General features: G+C 45.4%; 2 protein-coding genes, 1 non-coding gene and 1 pseudogene across 3 annotated transcripts; 1 reads left to right on the top strand and 3 right to left on the bottom strand.

Moving 5' to 3' along the window:
* Positions 1 to 3,854: 3,854 nt before the first annotated feature.
* LOC136505697 (cysteine-rich receptor-like protein kinase 26) lies at positions 3,855 to 5,345 on the bottom strand. Its single transcript, XM_066500847.1, has 5 exons — positions 5,244 to 5,345; positions 4,746 to 5,004; positions 4,470 to 4,648; positions 4,224 to 4,379; positions 3,855 to 3,923 (listed from the first exon to the last, which is right to left on the bottom strand). The coding sequence occupies exons 1-5, from the start codon at positions 5,343 to 5,345 to the stop codon at positions 3,855 to 3,857; spliced, it is 765 nt and encodes a 254-aa protein (XP_066356944.1).
* Positions 5,346 to 10,115: 4,770 nt separating this feature from the next.
* Positions 10,116 to 10,201, top strand: TRNAY-GUA (transfer RNA tyrosine (anticodon GUA)). Its single transcript is given in 2 exon segments — positions 10,116 to 10,152; positions 10,166 to 10,201. It is a non-coding gene; the product is annotated as a tRNA-Tyr (tRNA).
* Positions 10,202 to 11,084: 883 nt separating this feature from the next.
* LOC136505067 (nucleobase-ascorbate transporter 2-like) lies at positions 11,085 to 14,854 on the bottom strand (annotated as a pseudogene).
* A 5,137-nt stretch (positions 14,855 to 19,991) lies between these two features.
* LOC136502530 (senescence-specific cysteine protease SAG39-like) lies at positions 19,992 to 21,565 on the bottom strand. The gene is made up of 2 exons (XM_066497799.1): positions 20,921 to 21,565; positions 19,992 to 20,787 (listed from the first exon to the last, which is right to left on the bottom strand). The coding sequence occupies exons 1-2, from the start codon at positions 21,477 to 21,479 to the stop codon at positions 20,114 to 20,116; spliced, it is 1,233 nt and encodes a 410-aa protein (XP_066353896.1). The 5' UTR covers positions 21,480 to 21,565; the 3' UTR covers positions 19,992 to 20,113.
* Between the last annotated feature and the right edge of the window lie 806 nt (positions 21,566 to 22,371).

Raw genomic sequence — 22,371 nt, 5'->3', positions numbered from 1 at the left:
CAATTGAAGGGACCGTGACGCCTAAGAGGGGGGGTGAATTAGGCAACTTAAAAATTCTAACTCTAAACTATGGCCTCTTTTTCTAACCCTAACAAAACCTATGCAAAAGATAAACTATCTAAATGTGCAACTATGGTTTAGCTAGTGTGTTGCTATCTCTACCGCAAACGTAGTGAAGTAATCAATGTAAATGCGGAAGCTAAAGAGCGAGGTAGAGATATGCAAACTCCCGTCGACGACTCCGGTATTTTTACCGAGGTATCGAGAAGCGCACAAGCTTCCCCCTAGTCCTCGTTGGAGCCCCTCGCAAGGAATCCCTCGCAAGGGCCAAACTCCCGGTCGGGTAACTCCGTGGATAGCCTCGGGCCTTCCCCACGCGCAAGTGGGTCTCCGACGTGCCTTCCGGCAAGCCTCTCCCGGATGCTCCCCGCCGTCTTCACTATCAAGCTTTCGGCCGAAACGCCGCGGGCCTTGTTCCCTTCAGTACACGGTGGCGGCCGCACCACAAACGCGGTTGGTGCGATCTCGCAAGACTTAAAGCCCCTCCGATGTACAACTCTTGTGCTCGCAAGCACGGGGTGGCAAGAGGTATGCAAACCTCACTAAACACTAGGCATACACCTAGAGCAAGCGCATAAGCGATGGTCTAATAAACCTAAGCACTTCGCAAAAGCACCTACGCTAATCACCTGATGAAACACTAAGCACTATGCAAGTGGAGATCACTAAAATGGTGTATCAACACCCTTGGTATGTTTCCTTAGCTCCACTATACTCAAATGGCCGGTTGGGGGTTATATTTATAAGCCCCACCAAGAAAGTAGCCGTTGGGGTCGTATTCCCGCGAAACTGCTACTGACCGGACGCTGAATCGTCCTGACCGGATACGTCCGGTCGTCCCGACCGTTGAGCCGGCAATGTACCGATCGGGCGCTGTCCAGCGTCCGGTCGCCTGACACCGGACGCGTCCGGTCGCAGATATGCCGCTCTGGAACCTTTCTGTACTCGATCGGACGCTGTGTTCCTGCGTCCGGTCGGTTGCCGCCAGCGTCCGGTCCTCGCGTCTGGTCGCCTGTCTGCCGAGCCACCGGTCCAGCGTCCGGTCGCGCTTTCAGCGTCCGGTCGCATCTGCGAGCTCGTTTCTTCATGATCTTGCGTACGGCTTGATTCCTATCTTAATGCTTGGACTTTGCTTGATATCTTGGGTCTTTTCTTGTGCTCCTAAGGTCTTGCTTAAGATGTTGATCATCGGATCATCACGTCGCTTTCGTCCAAATCACGTCTTGCACCCTGTTGGACTACAAAACAAACACTTGCAAATTCATTAGTCAAATTTGGTTGTGTTGGTCATCAAACACCAAAATACAAAGTAAATGAGCTTAGGGTCTATTTTCCTTACAGTCATGCAGTCCATGCAAGTGCACCAGCTCGCCACTGCCTCGGCGCCGAACATCGGATGCACTGCGCCATGCAGGCCATGCAAGTGCACCAGCTCGCCTTACGCGCTGCAGGCCACGTGCACCAGGCTGTCGTAGAAGGCCACGTTCCTGCCGGGCGTCGGTGGAGTCGCGTCCTCCTGCTCCTGGACAGCGGCGGCTGCCGGCTCTTCTTGGGCGAAGCCGAGGCCGGCGACGCCAACGCCGCCGCGGCATCATCAGCGACCGCGCCGACCTCGATTAACACGGCCGCGGCCGCCGCCGCGGTGTCATTGACGGCCTCGGCAACGGCCCTCGCGACCTCGGCCTCCGCGTGCGCTTTGCCGGTAGCGGTGGCGGTGGCGGCAGCAGGGCGCGCGCACCTAGCAGCCTCGCGTCGGGCCAGCCCAGTCCCCGTGCCGTTGCCGACTTGGCGCTGGGAGCCTCGTCGACGAGCGTGCAGGTCGGAGGCAAGCTGCTGCTGCAGAACTTCGCCGACGCTTCCGCCGCTGGGCGGGCACTTCAGCTCGCTCGCGGATGTCTACCGTCTCTTCGGCCTCGACGACGTTGGCCGGCTCCCGGAGGCCAAGGGGATCATCAACAGCGGCACGCCGTTCCCCGTCGTGCCCTAGGTCATCTCAGGTCCGTGCTGCGATCGATCATCGTTTGCAACGATGCATGGTGTCATTCGCGAATGTGCTCAAAGGGAAGGAAAAAAATTGTTTGTTCGTCTGGTGCAGTGAACCCGACACACTGGCGGAAGGACGAGGAGTTCGCGCGGCAGATGATCGCCGGGGCGAACCCGGTGTGCATCAAGCTCGTCACAAGGTTCCCGCTGACGAGCGAGCTTGACCGCGGAGTGTTCGGCCACCAGGACAGCAAGATAACCAAGGATCATGTTGAGAAGAACATGGTTGGCATGACGGTGCAGCAGGTATATACACAATGGACAGCAAGATAAGCAGAGACCATGCCTGAAGAAGATAGTGGTTTCATGCGTGTATGTATGACCATGCATGCAGGCCGTGGAGGAGAGGAGGCTGTACGTCGTGGACCACCACGACTGGGTGATGCCATACCTGAAGCGCATCAACGAGCTCCCAGGCGACGAGGAGAAGGCCGAGGCGTCACAAAGGAAGGTGTACGCCGCCAGAACGCTCCTGTTCCTGAACCGCGACGACTCGATGCTCAAACCGCTCGCGATCGAGCTCAGCTCGCCGCACCCGGAGAAGGGCAGCTTGGCGCGGTCAGCACGGTGTACACTCCACCGGACAGCGGGGACATCACGGTCACGGCCGGGAGGTTCTCGGCATGGGAGCTGGCCAAGGCCCACGCCGCCGCCAACGACACCGTCGAGAACAACTTCGTCACCCACTGGTAAGTACACTTTCATTCAGGGAGTCTTCTCTCCTACGTGGGTCGTCCATCGATTCCTACACGGTCCTGGTACAAACAAGACGAGGTCAACATGTGTGTATGTCCGTGGTGTAGGCTCAACACGCACGCATCAATGGAGGCGCCGATCGTGATCGCGGCGAACCGGCAGCTGAGCGTGCTGCACCCGATCCACACTTCCGGAAGACGCTCCATGTACATCATCGCCATCGCGCGCCAGATCGTCGTCGGCGCCGGCGCTGGCGTTCGACCCGGCGACGGGTGCGGGCACCGTGCTGGACTCCGGCACCATGTTCACCCGGCTGGTGGCGCCGGCGTACGTGGCCGTGCGGGACGAGGTCCGGCGCCGCGTCGGTGCGCCTGTGTCCTCGCTGGAGGGTTCGACACGTGCTTCAACACCACCGCCAAGAAGACGAAAGCAGGAAGCGGAGCGCTTGCTAGTGGAGAAGAAGCGGATGAGCAGCCACTTCTGCGACCTCGATCTCGATGACGAGGACGCGGACGATGAGCCCGTCGTCAACAGTGCCGACGTGGAGATGGCCATCGCCGCGTGAGCTGTGGCTGTCGATGACGTGCAACCGAGAAAGAAGGCGAACGCTCCGGCGCCGGCGAAGCCGGCGACATCGTCCGCGCGCTCGAGGCTGGGTGTCATACTGCTCGACCAGGGCTTGTTCACCGTGTACAAGCGCCTCTTCGTCCTGTGCGTCGCGCTGAATGCGGTGGGCCTCGTGCTCGCCGCGACGGGACACTTTCCTTACGTCAGGGCGCATGCCGCCGGCTTCGCCATGGGCAACATACTGGCGCTGACGCTGTGCCGCTCCGAGGCGGTGCTCCGGGTCGTGTTCTGGCTCGCCGTCGCGCTCTTCGGCCGGCCGTGGGTGCCAGTCGTCGTCAAGACCGGAGTGACCGCGATTCTGCAGTCTCTAGGCGGCGTGCACAGTGGCTACGGCGTGTCGTCGCTGGCGTGGCTGGTGTACGCGACGTGACGCCACGAGAGGTCGTCGGGGTCGCGGACGTTGGACTTGCTCTCGCCGTACCACATAGTCAACAGCTCGGGGCATAGAAGAGCACGCCACCCATGCATGCACATGCATGCGTGTGTGCGGCGTCCACCTGGACCCAGAAGGATATGTCAGCAGGCCACATCAGCATGAGAAGCCCGCGTGGCGGGATATGGACCTAAGTGATACGGCATACAAAGTTTATGGACCTAAAAAGCTACTTTTGAAGTTGATGGACCTAACCGAAACCTCCTCACAAGTTAATGGACCTCTGGTGCATTTAACTCTATATATATAATCTCCCTCCATCAATCAATCAATTCAGTTGCAGCATATTTCCATGCTTTTAATTTGGTTTATTTACTGAATCGATACTGTTAATAACAAAAAAAAAACAAATATCATTTCTCACCAGATCAATAAAACCATCGTTTTGCATGTATGCACAGTTGGAGTAGCCCTCAGGTCCTGCCACTATCTTTATCATCATGACACCTAAGCTGTATATGTCAAACCGTTTTGAAATTTCACCTCTCTCGATGTATTCTGGTGGCTGGTATCCACTGCACTTGCATCACATACAAATGAGATCAGTAATTCACAAGTCACTTTCGATGTATTAGAAATAAGATATGTCCAAATCAGGCATTCAACTTACAGTGTTCCTACAGGACTTCGTGTGGTCTGGCACCATGTTCTTATCTAGCAATATATTTTCAGGTTTTAGGTCCAAGTGGTAAAGAGGTTCCGCCGGCTCCTCATGAATATGTTTCAAACCTTCACAAGTCCCCTTAATAATTTTGTACCTAGTGTGCCAATCAAATCCATGAAACTCATCTGTGGTAGCAAACGAGGTGATTATGAATCGATCAATCAATTGCTAATATACAGAAAGGCTTTCTTCAAAGACGTGGTAAAATGAGCATAACCATACCACAAAGATGGTTTTCCAGGCTCCCATTGTGCAAATACTCGAAGCAGAGGCCTCTGTCTGTCTTTTCAGCGAGCACCGTCTTTCCATTGTGCTTTGTAGGTGTTTTCCTTGTTTCATAGCAGTAGCCAAGAATCTGTACAATGTTTTGATGCTTAAGCATCTTGAGGTTACGAAACTCGTTTGCAAACTGCTGATCATCAAGTTGTAGATTTTCTTCAAGCATCTTCACAGCAACATCCTCCCCATTTTTAGTCACTCCCTGTTAAAGATGTTCCGTTAGTACCCAATAACGCAAATTGACCTTTTCTAACTACAACTTATAACCACATCAGAATGTGGCTTGGAGCCTGGGGCAGCTAGGCACACAGCAATAAGTTTTTATGTCAGCTGGTTGCCTACTTTGCATTTGCAGTAACACTAGCATCATGTCGTATAGATATATTGTTCTGAAGCAATGCACCACAGTATGTAAAAAGACCATGCATTCTCAAGTCTGACCTTGTAAACATCTCCATATGATCCTGCACCAATTCGTCTCTCCTCAGAGAAATCATCTGTAATTTCTTGCAATAGCTGGAACGTTAGATCCTCTGGTTCCATTGTCTTGCTCGTGCTCTGTGACTTGCTCTCGATGTTGTTTTCTCCTGATATGACGAACCTTCGATGAGCATACCCAACATAATATGCATTTTTTTTTAGCGACAATGCATTAAAACGTGTTTCATTAAGAGGATGGAACAGACGATAAACTGGTACGAACAGAAAAGCAGCATCCTCTCTGCATATTACCTGTAGCTTGACCTACTCCTCGTCCTCTTACGCTAGCTGTCGTTATCAATCAGGCAATCAGTGTTCCTGCAAGTGCAAGCAAACATGTGTATGCATCTGATCAGATGCAGTGCAGATCAGTGTAGAGATTTGATGGAAAAATATACGATGAATCCTCAATCCGCTGTAAGATTATGGATCGAACCTGCCAAGCGTGTAGCACTAGAGAAGCGCGGAAGTGTTGCCAAGTTCCGTCTGCGGAGCTACTGACTTCTTATTACTATTCGCTATGCGCCTGCGGCATAGCCTGCCCAATGGATTAATGGAACCCTTGAGCTACAGGAGACAGATGGAGTCACGGAGCTTAGTCAGTCACGGTATAGTATTTTTTTCTCACAACAAACCAGCACTAGTCGGGCTGAAATCAACCAGTGAACAGGCTGATAATCGGTTCGCTTGTTGGTTTCAGCCAGGACTTATCAGCCATGATACAGTATTTTTCTGTCACAACAAACCAGCACCAGCCGAACTTATCAACCCAAAAACCAACCAACAAACAGAAAGCATGTTCACTTATTGGTTTCAGCCAACTTATCAGCTACTCTCGCGATGAACCAGCACCCGGGCTTATCGTGCGAAGTCATACGCCGGCGGTACCGGCCGGGGCCGGCAAATTATCAGATTTCCCGGGGCACGACCTGGCCTGGGAATGCGGTCTACTCCTGCCTCAGCTACGTTTTCTTTTTCCACTTTCCCCACGCAGTGGAGCCGGATTCCAGTACCCGCCTCGAAAAGAGACCGTCTCTGTCAGCACTCCGTCCCAAAATATTTAACGTGGACGGCAGTCTCGGTCAGCGCTCCGTCCCAAAATATTTAACGTGGACGGCAATCTTAATTAGGCCCTGTTGGGAATGCGGTTTTTTTTCGTTCCTATACTTTTTCCTGTGAAAATGAACTGATTCCTGTAAAATTTCTGCGTAATTCCTGTGAAATTCCTGCGTTCCAAACAGGCCCTTAAGGTTTTATTTGCATTGAATACTAGGACACATCTGGCAGGTTTATGAAGAAAAGGATAGAGAAAGTTTCATAAGGACATGTACAGCAGAGAGACAACTGCTGTAGTTCTTCGGATTTACAATGCAGACGGTTAAACAGACAGCTCGTACAACCCACAGACAACTACTATTTATTTAGCTGTCTATAAATCGTTTAATGCTTATATGTAGACATGATTAATCATGAATATCGTTTATATATACCATTATGTTGCTAATTGAAACAAAACAAATACTTCAAAGTAAATCATATATATTGTATATATAATGTAATACAATATATTTTATAAATCAAATACAACATATGTCTTCTACCCCATAAATCAAATATAGCATCAAGAGATGGATGGTTCACGTCTGTTAGTTGCATAGGGTACATATAATTGTATTACATATGTGTTTCTTCTTTTATTTTTCTATAGGAAAACGGCAAGGTGACATGGGTGTGGCCTTGCTCGTCCATTACACAGCACGACAGAGCGAGCACACAGCAGCGGAGAACGAAGTCGCGTGCGCCGAGCAGGAGGAACTTGCGCCAGGTTTGGCCACAGCTGGATCCCCGCGCGCGCCGCGTGGAGAAAACGTCCCTCGGAGCACGCGCCACTGCCGTCGCCTCACGAGACGCTAGCTTCACTCTCTTGCTTCATTCAATGCCGTCGGAGAGGGTGTTGTTTCCAAATATAGGCCCTATTTGCTTGTCTTAAATTTGACTTGTTCGGCTTGTTTTTTCAGTCGGAACAGTGTTTTTCTCTCACAATAATTCAGCCGAAACAGTGTTTTTCAACCAGTTTCAGCCAAAATTCAGACCAGCGAACGGGGCCTCCGTTGTAGACGGCACTCCGGCGTCCGTTGTACGTGCCCTAAGGCCTTCTGCAGTGTGGAAGTGAAGCCTAAAAAAAACTGAAGCCCACCATAAAAAAACCAGCGTCACTCTCTGAGTCCTACAGCGTGCAAGCGTCACTCGCAGTACAGTGCAGTAGTCAAATCAACAAGCCTTGCGTTGACCCTATAGGGCCGTGTTTAGTTGGAGGCCGATTCGGCGCCGCCGGATTCGGTGACACTGTTCATGCACTGTAGCGTTTTGTTTTTATTTGGTAATAATTGTCCAATCGTTGACTAATTAGGCTCAAAACGTTCGTCTCGTAGAGTACAACCAAACTGTGCAATTAGTTTTTTATTTCGTCAACATTTAGTACTCCATGCATGTATCGCAAATTTGATGTGACGGGGAATCTTCTTTTTGCATAGTGCCAAATTCTAGAAAATGGGGGAACTAAACATGGCCTAGGCTGCGTCGTCGAGAAGGACAGTACAAAAGTATTTTTTTTAAGAGATGGCACCGGCGCCTATAGTTGCGCCGCTCCTCCTTTTACAAAAGCTGGCATCGGTTGTTGCAGCGTGGTAAGTGATGCTCTAGCAATCTCTCTCTCCTTTTAGCTTCACTTAAGCGATACGCTGTGGAGGGCCTAAGGCTTCATCCAGATGAAACATATTGTTACAGTTACCAACATAAAAATCAATGTGTCAATCTTGGTAACAACACTATAAAACTCACTACTAAGACTGACCCAATAATTTAGAATGAGTAAAAAGATGTGGTGAGAGAGAGAGAGAAATAGAAATGAATTGGAAAAAATAAAAAGATGTATTGGGAGGGGAGAAAGTTGTATTAGGAAGTGAGAAGGTCAACTATGTGTTAAGATGAAATTTGTAAGTTGAAATATTTTGGGATGGAGGAAGGATATTGAAAAGGAAAAACAACAGCACTGAGCAAAACTAGCATGTCTCAACTCAACTCTAAGACAGATGCAACAGACCAACAGTGGTAGCTTATAGAATATTTTATCAAGTAAGGAGAGAGAATGATAAGTGGCAAAATAGTTGATGCAAACTACGTCTTCGGTGCAATCAACTACGTCTTCGGTGCAATCGTAAACCCCATCGAACAAAAATAATTAGAAGTTTTCACAAAAAAAAATTTGAAACTACACACATAAATAGTGCATCTATTGATGAACACTACCACAAAATTTGAGATTCAAACTTTATCAAGAAAAATTCATACAAAAATAATAAATTTCAGATGCATATGCACTAGAAGACAAAAATTCTAGGAATTTGTCTTCTAATGCATATGCACTTCAAATTTGTTATTTTTGTTTGCATTTTTATTTGAACCTCAAATTTTGTGGTAATATTCATCGATAAATGCACTACGGATGTGCACAGTTTCAAAAATTTTGAAAACTTTTGATTATGTTTTTCAATGGGGTTTCACGATTGAATGAACATGTGGTTTTGCACTGAATATTTTGCCATGATAATGTTAGCTCTTCATGGAGAGCTTAACTCACATACTTTTCTATGATTCATGTGTCTATACTTACATGTTATACTAGCATGTTAGTATATTTTATTTTTATATTTTTAGAAGTTCATATGAGCTAACAAGTTGACTCTATTTTCGATCTCTGTATCTTTATGGGAATTTTATTTACAGAGCTATTCAACTAACATTCTCTTTGCCCTCTCTACTGGTAATCAAAGTCGTTTTGGACAGCGACACGGTCTCCAAAGCATAACTTTGACTTCTTATTTTTATAAAAATATTTATTGGAAAGTGATATATGTATATTTTTTATGAAAGTACTTTTCAATATTTTCACATTTCCAAACTCAACAACTTAAAAGTTATTCAAGATTTATATTTCCAATGTTTGACCCAAACCTTGTTCAAAACGACTTAAATTACTAGTATGGAGGGATTATATCTTTGGTGTCTCCAATAGACTCTTACTCCAACAATTTATCATAATTTTACGTGCACCGGGTGAGATGAGACTCGAAGAATATCCCTCCCACCATTGCATGAGACTAGAGGTAAAACAGCAGCTCGTGAAAACTTGAAAGGAGAGGCTAGTTGCAGCTTGAAAACGTGAAAGGAGAGACTAGAGACGAAAGTTGAATGAGCCCCTGGTAACATGTATTTCTAGATCCACCAATAGGCTATAGGCCAGTGGATATGCATATCGGCTGGCTAGTTCCCATGACACCTGCTCGCTCCGGTTTTCTAAAGGATATTGTTTTGAGGTTATCTTAAGTTAAATATTTTAAACTTTAACTATAAATAAATTATTTTAGATTGAATTTAAAAATATGAAAGTGATGTAAGTAAATTTATCTTGAAATGTAGTTATATAAAAGTATATATTGACTATATTTTATAATATTTTATAGCAAAAAGTAGCGGTCAAAGTTGTCTTTTGGAGATCGTGTCGCTGTCCAAAACAATATCCTTTAGGAACCCGGAGGGAGTATAAATTTACGTGCGAGGTACCTACAAAGTTTGACCAATAAAAGAATTGTTGGCAGCATTTTACATGGTAGTAGTTTAATTCAGAAACAACTAGGGTAACAACGATACGAGGAAACAAGGAGCTCCATGATCTAAGTTAATGAAAACTTGTATTCTCAGTAGAGCACTGAAGTACTTAATAAACAAACACGTCCTCAGTATATTATAAAGACGAGTAGTACCTTTCACAAACCGACCTTAGCTCAGTTGGTAGAGCGGAGGACTGTAGTTGGTGCAGATGAATCCTTAGGTCGCTGGTTCGAATCTGGCAGGTCGGATATTTTAGCGCCCCTTTTTTTGTCCTTACACTTCATCAGCTGACGCAGCATATTTTTCACAAGGCTAGTAATATTCACGAGAAATTGTTTAAAAATTACAATAAAAAAGTTTGAACTTCTAAGATCGACTCTTTTTTTTTTGCTTCAGATCTTATAAGATTTATTTAATTACTCCAATGTAAAGAACACGTGATTAAGTTTGCTGTATCAACTACTTTTAAGAGTATTGTAGAATTCTATATTGTTTCATTGTATATTGTAAATAAATAAAATAAAATCATTGTTCAAACTTTATAGGACGTTTGGTTTGAGGAATGAAGTTGTTCGTCATCTTCCCATTTCTCACTTTTCTTTTGATTTGCATAATGGAATAAGTTAATTCATGATTACCTCATTCTCACACGCTAATTATTAGTACGAGTATAATAAGCAGTGGAGTGATTGCACCAATAAGAATAATGAACTAATGCTACACTATATCACTTTTTTTCTCAAACCCCCCCCCCCCCCCCCCCCCCCCCCCCCCTCCCTCTCCCTAAATACGCTAGGGAGTGCATTTCACTAGTCACCAAAACAGTAACACATTTAGCAACCGCAGCCACTGTGATACATGAATGTTCTACCCATATTAAAAATGGTACATGAGCACATGCCTTTTTAGTTCCATGACAATATGACATTGAGCTGCTAAATGAGCCCACCTGATTATATATAACGAAGTAATACTTAGACCATTTCCGTCAAAAAAAAAAGGATTATTGCTTGAGTGTTGAATACAAAAAATGCGGCTCTCTCTTCATGTAAACAGTGCTTTTTAAATGCTTTCATAATTCATAACCGAATGCTAAAAAAATTACGCAAGAGCAAGAAAGTGAACCCGAAATATATAATCGATTCTCATTGCTCATTTCCGACAACCAAACGAAGTATGTACAAGCACAGCCACCCCAGCTTGAATGAAGGAACATCCCAACAGATACGACAGCAGTTTCTTATCATGTATGCTCTCCATTCCGACAAAGTAACGTAGAAAAGCCAAAACGTCTTCTAATTTAAAACGGAGGGAGTACAATGCCTTCTTCTGCCTCCACTGGCCCTAACTCCTCTTCTTCTCTAATATCTATGGAAGCCAAACCATAGTTACAATGATACTGTTGGCTAGACTCACTCTACGGTTGGCTTCAGTCTTTCACTAGAATCCTACTGTTGACTCACGAAGCCGGGAAGAAGCGGTTGAGACTGAACGGCAGATTGTAGAACTCCACAGTCCGGCTGTCGCCGCGGAACGTCCAGAACCTCGCCCACCATGGCATCCCACGGTCCCTGTCTCTGTTCCTCGCCTGCAGGGTGATGTCCAGCACCATCGAGACGATGAACCCGACGGTGGCCGGCGACGAGAAGACGGTGTTGATGAGGTCGTTGAACTGCATGTCGCATGCACAAAAACGGTTAAGGTCTAGTTCAGACTTCAGAGATCAAAGTTTTCAGCTAAGCTGGGAGAAGGATCAGTGATCACATACCCATCCAGCTCTAGTGTGCGCCGGTTCACGGTGATAGCTCGTCGTGAACTGGTGGAAGCAGTTCGGGATGGAGATGCCAAGGTAGAGTGAGATGCCGAGGACGAAGAGGTTGCGCGTCGAGTTCATGTTTGTGAATTGCATAAAGGAGAGCCCCACAGCACCTGACAACACCAAAACAAAGGGGTTGGTTTGGACTTTGGAGAGCTGAAATCTTTTTTTTAAATAAAAAGGTAGGAGCTCTACCTCTCAATTAAGTAAGGCAGCAGCTCTCTTTTTTTTTTTGGAGAGCTGAAATCTGGTGAAGTAGCAAAGGCAGTAACAACACGCTCATGGCAGCAAACAGTGTGAATGGAAATCGAAGCGAACAATGCTCCGAATCGCCCTAAAAGATCATACAACATAACATGTGTTCAACAACAGAGAAAGTAAAGCTTGGTACAGTATCGTTTTATTTACTGTGCTGGAAATAATACTCTACCTAGGATGGAGAAGAAGATCATGAAAACAGCAGAAATCTGGATTACTCTTCTGCTGCCAATCCTTGTTGATCCTAGGAGACCGACGTTCTCCCTGAGTTGGGCAAAGTAAAGTAATATACACAAGAGCATGGCATTGGCATGACACTGGAAAATTGGTTCATGCAAACTTGGCGTGACAAAGAAGCAGAAACACTCACACAGAGACGGTAGAGCCGCTCACAGTACCAAATAACCCGTCGAACAGCAGCCCGATTCCCTGATTTTTCACATATTTACGTCACAAGAAAGAGGAGAAAATAAATAATAATCTTCTTCTCAACGGAGGAATTTCCAGCTAAATATTTTTTGTCATTGTTTCCTAGCTAGCACATGGCAAGAACTAACTAACCTGGCATCCAATGCCCATGCTCAAGACAAATGGCGGTGGAGGCGTCGCGCTTGCCAAACGGGCAGCAGCCTGAAATGCTGCCGTAGACTGCAATGCTCAAAATATTTTTCAGACAAATCAGATCAGCATGATGTCAACTAACTGAACATTACATGGTACCATGGACAATGGAGTGTTATTGTGTTAATTACCTCTATCAAGGACACCACCACAGCAGCCATCATACCAAATGAATGGTCTGCGCTGAAAGTGGGCAGACCCCACTGCAGCGGATATGGAAGCCTAATCCTGAGAAAATGTTCAGACAAGTACATAAATTCCATAAGTGTGAAATGATGAGATCAAAATATATAGAACAGTGGGAGGAGGCATCAGTCTACAGACCATGGTGCAGTTGTGATGAGATTGGCACGGTCAGTTCGGCAGTTGAGCTGAGTGAGCACCGGACTATGCTTGTATGCTCCACTGACAGTGAGGATTTGGGCATATAACCAAACCAGTGCTATGGAGATTAGCACTGAGAACCTCTCGAATATTGGGAAATGGCACATTTGTACATGCTTCAGATATTGTGAAAGTGCAACAAACAGGACGAGCATCGGAAGACCGATTTCCGCGCAGGTTGCAATCTGAGACATCAAATATATTATTCGAAAGGATAAGAGCAAATTGTCAGTGTTAACAACATGATGACTCAGCAAAGAAATAGTACTAGTAAGATCTTTTACCACTGGGAATCCTCTCTCAAAAAGGCCAATCCCTAATAGTGCAACAACTGGAACCATCCCAAGTGGGCTGAAGAACCTGCAACAGTGATATCAAAACAACATTTTAAGATTCCTATCGTCAGTCCGAAGGTTGCTGCCATATCCCATCACTTTTCCTGAAAGTGATGCCCACTTCTCAAATTGAGAACCCAAAGTAGATCATCAAAGGCCCAGTGCTAGTATAAATAACAGCGAATAACCTACTGATCGGTCAAATAGCCCCAATGTCAACAAATATAAACTATAAAGCCAAAAGTTGCACATACAAAGGAACAGTGACTATTTCCCTATGACGACAGAATTAGTAGTATATGACAGGGACAGACGAGTATTTGAACATTAGATCACATGACACATCAACTGAATGAATGACTCGTCTGTACCTGCAGCATATCCCCCACAACTGGCTGTAGCCAAGCACTATCTGAATGCAGGAGGATATTATCTGGGCCCCCTGTATGGCTCTCATGGCTACTTTGAACCTCTGCAACAAGAGAAAACATGTGAGATGAATACTAATACACTAATTAGTTAGAAGAAAGTAAACATTGCATGCTTACTGTGTGGTCATCAGCAATTTGCATCAGCGAGGGATCACTGATTATTGATATGACTGGGATTACAAATGCATATGATCCACCAATAACCGTAGGCAGGCGAGTTCCAAACAGAGTTTGCAGCAGTGTATTTATGCCAGTCACAAACAGCACTGTCTGTACCACAATTGCCTTGTCATGCTGGAAGCAAACAAACGGACAAACATTCAGGATATATTCTATCACTGAAAAACAGTACATAAAGAGGTCATTATCCAAAAAGAAGAATTCTGGACACATGCAAGTCATACACTAGTGTGAACACAACAGGAGATATATTAGTTTTAAACATAAAAGCTATCAGTTCTCTAACACTAAGTACTACCAGATATATATGTACTGAAGTGCATGTGAAATGAAAATAATAACACTACCAATACCAGTTATTACACATTTACACTGGACATGACGATTTCAAAGACAACTCTTTTTGCTTTCAAATGACATTGATAAACTAGAATCCAATCTAACCATTCAATTTTCAAATTCTGTTTGGAGATAAATACCATTACACCAATATACACAAAACAATCAGATAGCGCATCATCTATTCACAGTGACAAAGTTGAACAATGAAAGGATTCTTACGGCATTTCCTCCCATGAGGGGAACCAGCAAGGTGGGGATGATCACTGCCGTCCCCAAGCAAAGGATGAAATGCTGGAAACCCAGCATAATACACCCTCCTGCGCCATCAAACAGATTACAGAGATTTAGTGCCATAAAGACATAACACAACTAGATGAATGAATCATGCAAGCTTAGACACCTGAGTACTTACCCCAGGATGGGTTGGAGTCTATACAGTACTCCATTCCAGCCAGCTGATCCATGATGGGAGGGTGGGTAATCTCCTCTGGCTTCATGTTAGCCATCTCCATGGGAGACACCTCCTCTGCTATGTCCACGATGATCAACACCAACCAAAGCAGGAAAAGAAAACAGCTTCAGCATTTATTCCATAGGGAAGTTTAGTCAGGTAGGACAGCAGTAAAGTTGCAAGCTTTAGTGAGTTATGGCCCTAGAGCATCAGATGCAAGAGGAATTCATTCCTCAGAAAAAATAAAGAGCCATTCTTTTCCCACAAAGCTATGCAAACTTTCAGATGCACAACAATCCGGAAGGGTTGCAAAACAATCCTAACCTTCCTCAAACATGAAACTGAAATTGCGAAAACATGTTAATGAATGATCAAGAACTTAATCAGGGTATCCTATCCAGAGAGGACAATAAACCCTCAATGCTGATGAATTCACCTACACAAGAGACCCCAAAAACCAACAAAATCACAGCAGGAAATGCTCACCAAAAACCATCTCGATTCTCGAACACGCAAGAGAGCTGCATATCAATGTTCACCAAACCAGCATGCTGACGATACTACAAAATGCTTTGAGAAATAGGCAAAGCATCAAGGGAAAATTCCCCATTGAGAATGCTACAAAATTCTCTCAGATCCACAAGTGTGTCAAAGCAAGCCAGGAAGGTGCTCGATTTATAGGCCTTGGGGGCTGCAGTAACAGAAACTAATTCTTGCTCTCAAAATCAGTGAGAGAGAGAGAGAGAAGTATAGCAGTACATGCACTCTTTTCCTGTTTGCATGCACTTCATCTCATTGCTCTCCCTCCCTCCCTCTCCCTCAATCTCTCTCTCTCTCTCTCTCTCTCTCTCTCTCTCTCTCTCTCTCTCTCTCTCTCTCTCTCTCTCTCTCTCCAGACTCTGAGTCTGTCCACAAGATGTGCCACTGCAAGTGGGCCCACACCCATATAATGTTAAGACTCAGAAGCTTTCTATCTCTAAGGTTGTTGAGCAGTGATGCAATAGCAAAGCAGTAGCTTTCTATGTTTCACTAAATTGTTTAATAGGGCAATAGTTGTAAGTATGTGCCGCTAAGAGTGGGGCCCATTTACTAATAACGTTTGCCTAATAATTTTATATCTATAACATTGTCTGGCAGTGATCCACAGACACAGACAAACAATCTTACAGATAGAAAGATGTTGCTTGGTTCTCAGTGTCTTATGAAACACAATCTTTAAGATACAAAGCTAGGTACTTTATAACTCAGACAATCTTAGAGATGAAATGTGCTATTTAATTATCATCGCTTTGCTATGGTAAACGATCTTAGGGATTGAAAACTAATACTAGTCACATTTAGATACCAACTTTTTATCTCTAAGATTATGAGGTACCTCAATGAAACCTTGCCTTGTGTGTGTGAGTGGAGAGGGAGGCGCATTGTAAGGTTTCTAAACTAATTTTTTATTCTTCCTAATATAAAGATGTTTTCTATCTTTAAGATAGGTAGTTCCACGATAATGAATTATGTGCCTTTATGAGTGGGCCCATCTACTAGTAACAATCAAATACCAACTTTTCTATCTCTAAGATTTTCTAGGGGCATTGTAAGGGTGTCTCCTAATTTTTTATTCTTCTTAATTAATATAAAGATGCTTTCTATCTTTAAGATAGGTAGTTCCATGACAATGAATTATGTGCTTTTTTTATGAATGGGCCCATCTACTAGTAGCATTCAAATACTAGCTTTCTATCTCTAAGATTTTCTAGTTCTCTACTAGTAAAACTACAATGCTATTAGGTGACAATGCAAGTAAGGCACATTTACTAGTAGCATTTATGAAATAGCTGTCTATCTGAGATTATTTGGCAGTGTGATATCAGTGAGTTGTGCCACTGAGTCCATCTACAAGTAAAGTTTCAAAATCATCTTTCTATCTCTATGATTATTCAGTAGTGAGGCAACGACAACCAGGCAACAACTTTCTATCTCTAAGATTGTTTGGCAGTATGATAACTATTAGTTATGTCCTACCACAAGTAGGGCCCATCTATTAGTAGTGCTATTCACATGCCAGCTTTGTATCTCTTAGATTTGTGTTGGCACTAGTGACACAATAGCAACTAAGGAAAACTATTGTATCTCTAAGATTGTTCCGCGGTGTAACAAAAGTGAGGGATGTGCCACAAATAGAAGCTAAAAGAATCACGAAGTTCTTAATTAATAAACAACAATCATTATAGCTTAAGAAACTACTAATTATGCGAGTAAGGAATCATGCATTATTTACCTCTTGGTGGTTCCATGTAGTGAGGGGAAGAAGCAGCGTCATCATCATAATCAATGTTGGTAGGAGTGATGTGGCAAAAACCAACAGGTACAACAGTAGGAGTTGAACCTGTGGCTTCTTTATGCTCACAACAGCTGCATTGTGGATCTGGCATGTTTGACCACCAGCTTGTAATAAATAAGATGAGACGATCAAGAAACCTTGCCATTGAGAAGGTTTATGAAACTTTTGAAGAGCAGTTGCTTGGGTTTGAAGCTGAAACAATAGAACAAATCTTTCAGGATCAATTCGAGACACTCCTTATTATCTTCTCAATATATAAGAAAGTGAATAGATCCAACTTCATTCCACGAAAGCCTTTTGCTGAATCTTAGAAAGTTACCAAATATGTGTCGATCTATCCCAGATTTGCAGGGCAGAACTTAGTAATTGTTGTTGTAGACCGGAATCTTCAAACACCCGCTGGTTGATGAACGAACATAGGCCCAGATGGGAACGGGAATCGTGAAATAAGAGCAAGCGAAAGGAGTATGGGGGTGCAAAATATCACTATTCATCCTTCCCATCAAAGCCGCTTGAGGGCAGTATTTATAGGCTCCAGCAGGCATTATAGAGGACAGTATTGCCCCCGTACCTTTTCCAAATTCGCGGCATATTCCACAAGTCCAAGGGCGATCCGGTCATATAGTTACACCGTCCCCAGCTAACGCCTAGTTGCATTCTTGAGTGGGGGGGGGACCACCTAGACCGGACCATCCTCGCTTCTGACCACCGGCTCCTTCCATCCCCTCTTTGCTCTCGGCCGAGGGAGGGACAAAGGAAGCATCCTCGCCTTTGTCGTGCCCCTGCTTTCCACCAAGACGAAACCCGGCGAGCTCCTGCAAATGACGATGACCAAGGTACACCTTAGTGAAAAGATACATGATCCCACGGAATGGTGAATAGAGGCGCGCCTATGATATAGAGAAAGTGTCGCTAAGTGCCTCAACACAAGAAGCTGAGGTACAAATGGGTCCTTGTAGGTTTACAACACCACAACATTTCTTGAAGTGATGGAGGTGGCATGGCCTTGGAACTCATGGCCAATAGCTTGTTTGCTTTGTGAGAAACATTGATGGATTGACACAATACAAGGATGATCTTCAATGCACAATATGTATCAAAAGGGAGATTATGGAGGGTAGGTGCGGTATCATAGGGAGAAGGGATGACACAACTTACCACGGGTGGCATCCATGCGCTATGTACAAAACAGGGCTACAACTACAGCTTTTTCCAAGCAAAATGTTGAATGACCCTCAACGTTGAGCTCTCGGTCGTTTGGTTTTTGTGTGATTCAAACTCTCGTCAGGGTTTAGAATTTAGAGGGCGGCTTTTTCGTGTGGGCTTTTCACTGAAGAGCATAAGATTATGTGAAGGTTGTCAGTGGCAGGATAGTCTGATGGATGTAACGATTAGTGGGTAGGGGCTGCAATGCCACGATAGGCTTAGACTGTTTGCGGCGGTGTGGAGGATTCTAGTTGGGTGGTGTCACTGCTAAGGCTGCCCCGTGAGCGTGATGGGAGAGGGTTGTGGAGATGGCAGGTTTCTAGCAGCGGGGAGGTATGAGTTGCATGACAGTGAGCTCATCGCAACAGGAAAAGGTAGTAGGCACCGTTGGATTAATATCATTGGGGCCAAACAAATGTGTCAACAACCCTCAAAAGACTCAAATCTAGATAGACATCCCCTTTCCAGAAGGGTGGCTCAGATATTAGGAATGAGTAGCACAATAATGTAACAGGGTTGTGGCTAAGGTGGCACTTTATTATGGTTGAGGAGATCAGGGAGTAAAGGGGCGAGCTTCTGGCAGTTGACTGGTAAGGAGAGTGGAGGGCTGACTAGGAAGAGGGCATGGTTGACCAAGACAAGGAACGAAAAACAGAAATATATATAGTTTACAAGAGATACCCTATATAAGTATTCACTACTACACAATTGATTTTTAGTAATGGAGGTTTTTTTAGTAGAGTCGACTCTATCATCAAAACCCGCCTCTAAAAAGGGTTCCCAAGCCGGTCTACCTATAAAAATCAAAATTTTGAGGAGAATGGATGTACAATCGTCTCTAAAAATACGTGCATCATATAGTAAAATTCATAGCCTTTACCAATGAAGTTAGATGAAGAGAAACTTTATTGAAGTTGTATATGTCGAAGAGATCTACAACCTTGTAGTTGACAATTTTCTCATACGAAATCATTGAAATCCTACAAATTATGTTTGAAGTTCTCACATTTAAAATTCATTTTTTTATTTTTCAAACGACATCATATGGATAAATGATGAAAACCAAAGTAACAGATCTTGAAAAGATATAAAACATCGCAATTGAGAAACTTTTTATTTGAAATAATCTATGGTCCCAAAAATTAATTTGAAGTCCTCACATATTGGAATTCAAAATTTTTAAACGACCTCGTATAGAGAAACAACAAAAAAAAACAAAGTTGTATTGCAATATCTATAACTTTTCAATTGAAGCCTTTTTCATTTGAATTCGTTTGAGGTCTTCAAAAATTATTTAAAAATCCAATAAAGTAAATATGACGTATCTAGACTTTAGTCACAAGTGACTTTAGGGTGGAAGTGGTTGGGAGAGGTACGCGCAATGCTGGAAATTGCGATTTTGAGCCCCCACGGCAGCATGTATGCGTGTTTTGTGAGATATAATCACGCAACCATTTGACTTCTGTTGGGTTTCCCCATATTCAAAAAAAAATGTTTTTTCCTACTTCTGATTTCTGAAATTTGATTTTTAGGGACGGTCCTGTCATCTTTACAAATCGTTGATTTCTAGAGACAGAGAGGTATCTCTACAAATCATTTCGATAGTGCCACCAACAACTTCAGTTTGTGTTAATTAAAAAGAAAAATACACCTTTAAGTTAATTTGGGGCCGAGTAATGACATTTTTGGTCTTTTTTTTATTATTATCCTTGTTGGTGGGCGTCTATGCATTGACTAGGGATAGTCTAGCCCCATGCCCAATGGGATTTCATATATGTGATCATCATCATCAATCAGGCATTCAGGCGACGGGATAGGAGGCCTGCACAGCGAGGCCGCAAACGCCTGCTGCATCGGTCGCCACGTCCCTTGCGATCTTGACATAGCCCCCCTCGCCCCAGCCGGTTCCCCAGGAGTTCTTCATCAACCAATACCTAGTGCCGTGCTCATCCGTGCCGTACCCCACCGCGGTGAGCGCATGGTTGAGGCTACTATTCTTACACCTGACGACGCCAGCCGCGCCATAGACTCCACTCGAGTAGTGCTGGAAAGCCCTGCTCCTGGCGTCGAGCGCCACGGACACAGGCTGCCTGGAGACGGCCAGCCGGAGCGCGCTCTCGTTGTTGGCGGGCACGTACTGGAAGCCCCGGATGGTGGCGACGGCCGGCTTCGTCAATGCGCTGCAGTTGCTCTGAACGGCTAGGTACGGGTAGGCCGACTCCTCGCTGAGCCCGCCGTTCCAGAACACACCGCTGGTGGCCGAGGGGACGACGCGGCTGTGGTTCCGACGACGGCGATGATCTTGCCCGGCGATGTACAGGAAGGCCTCCTCCATGTCGCCCTTGTTGCAGCCGCGGTTCTTCCTTCCGGTGGAGCAGTCCAGCAGCTGCTGCTCCGAGAGGGAGACCAGGTTGCCGGTCCTGATCGCGTGGATGCCCTCCACGACCGTCACTGCGGAGAACGCCCAGCAAGACGCTGATGCATGTTTACATTGCATGCATGCATGCAGAAAGATTGTTACAAACATGCTAATAAGACGATTATTATGAACGGAAATTGCTAGCTATAGCTAGATATATGTATGGAGAGAGAGCTCCTCAGTCCTCACCACACTGATCGGTTTGGTCCTTGACAGCGGTGACGGCGCCCATGGCTGTCCAGTTCCTGCTGGCCGGAACGTCCGACTCCGAGAGGCTCCCGTACATGAACCCCGGTATGCTGCCATTGAAGCGCTTACTGATGAGCCGTCCGACTTTGCCGACGTTGTCGTTAAGGTACATGGCCTCAAATTCCTCGCCGGTGAGGTCGGAGAACTTGTTAGTCGCCAGCCGCGGCCTCGACCTTCTGCTCTTGCCCCGCGCCGCCACAGCTGCCGCGTTGTAGGAGTCGACGAACTCGGCGTTGGACCTGAACACCTCGTAGCGCCGCGCCTTCTCGGCGTGGTCCTTGTACGTGCGCCCGTGCTTCGCCACCCACCTCTCGTACCGCGCCCTCATCGCCCTGTCGTGGGCGACGTCGTCCCCGTCGGCCACCACCGGAGAAGAGGCCTCATGGCGGCCGCCCGCCATCGCCGCGTGTGCCAAATTTGTGGCGCAGCACATGATAACAACGAGGGACAAGGCGTTTATCAGTGGTGGATTGGTGTAAGAAGACGTCGAGGCCATCATGTTAGCTAGGATGACGCGCTTAGCAAGAGCCAAGAGGTAGCTAGCTCTGTTTTCTTTCAGAAAGCAGTATTATGCACGCATGCGCTCTTAATTAGCTGATTCGGCTTATGGAGTAGTTACTTGAGTAGCTTGCATTGTGCATATATATAGTCATGGTGAACACACAGGAGATTTATAGTAGTGGAGTACGTAGTCATCAGTTTAATTATATAAATTTTTGGACCAAAGACATTAGGTCGTCCTCCATTATGAAAGTAGATAGAAAGCGAAGATAATCTGCTGGGGATTCTAGACGCGTTTTTGACAACCCCTAATCCAAGTTGCTTTGCTTATAATGGAGCACCATACAAGAATGCAAGAAGGAGGCAACACATTATGATGCCACAACATTTTAGTTGATTATGAAATACTTGTAATGGAGTACCATGCATGTAACTGATTATGATCCTACTATAGAAGAATTGTAATCTTCTTCTCTTCTGTCCCACTATAGAAGTATGCGTGGACTTGTTCTCCAGATCGGCCCATCCAGTGATCGAGTTGGGTTCAAGTCATGAAAACCAACTGAAGGCCGGTCTAGACAGGGACACACTACCGGACACGGCTGATTTGCCGAGTGCAAAAAGCTTTGCCGAGCGCTTTCTGTCGGGCACTCGGCAAAGGCAATCTTTGCCGAGAGCCGGACCCAGCGGCACTCGGCAAAGATAGGCCGTTGGCAAATCTGCCTTTGCCGAGAGCCGGACACTCGGCAAACTTTAACCGTCGGCAAAAATTTTCCTTTGCCGAGGGCCGGGCGCTCGGCAAAGATTGGCTGTCGGCAAAAAAATCTTTGCCGAGTGACGGGCACTCGGCAAAATTTGGCCGTCGGCAAAGGTGGCCGGCGTGACGGCAG

Source organism: Miscanthus floridulus, chromosome 14 (genome assembly GCF_019320115.1).
Source record: "Miscanthus floridulus cultivar M001 chromosome 14, ASM1932011v1, whole genome shotgun sequence".
In the NCBI taxonomy this organism is placed as follows: domain Eukaryota; kingdom Viridiplantae; phylum Streptophyta; class Magnoliopsida; order Poales; family Poaceae; genus Miscanthus; species Miscanthus floridulus.
Note: the sequence above shows the minus strand (reverse complement) of the source record. Positions and strands in the feature narration are given on the sequence as shown.

Coding starts and splice junctions, on each gene's coding strand:
- LOC136505697 (XM_066500847.1), bottom strand. CDS start 5,345: ATGGAACCAGAGGATCTAACGTTCCAGCTATTGCAAGAAATTACAGAT. Junction 5,005..5,243: donor CATATGGAGATGTTTACAAG/GTCAGACTTGAG, acceptor CATCTTTAACAG/GGAGTGACTAAAAATGGGGA. Junction 4,380..4,469: donor CGAAGTCCTGTAGGAACACT/GTAAGTTGAATG, acceptor ATGTGATGCAAG/TGCAGTGGATACCAGCCACC.
- LOC136502530 (XM_066497799.1), bottom strand. CDS start 21,479: ATGATGGCCTCGACGTCTTCTTACACCAATCCACCACTGATAAACGCC. Junction 20,788..20,920: donor GGACCAAACCGATCAGTGTG/GTGAGGACTGAG, acceptor AACATGCATCAG/CGTCTTGCTGGGCGTTCTCC.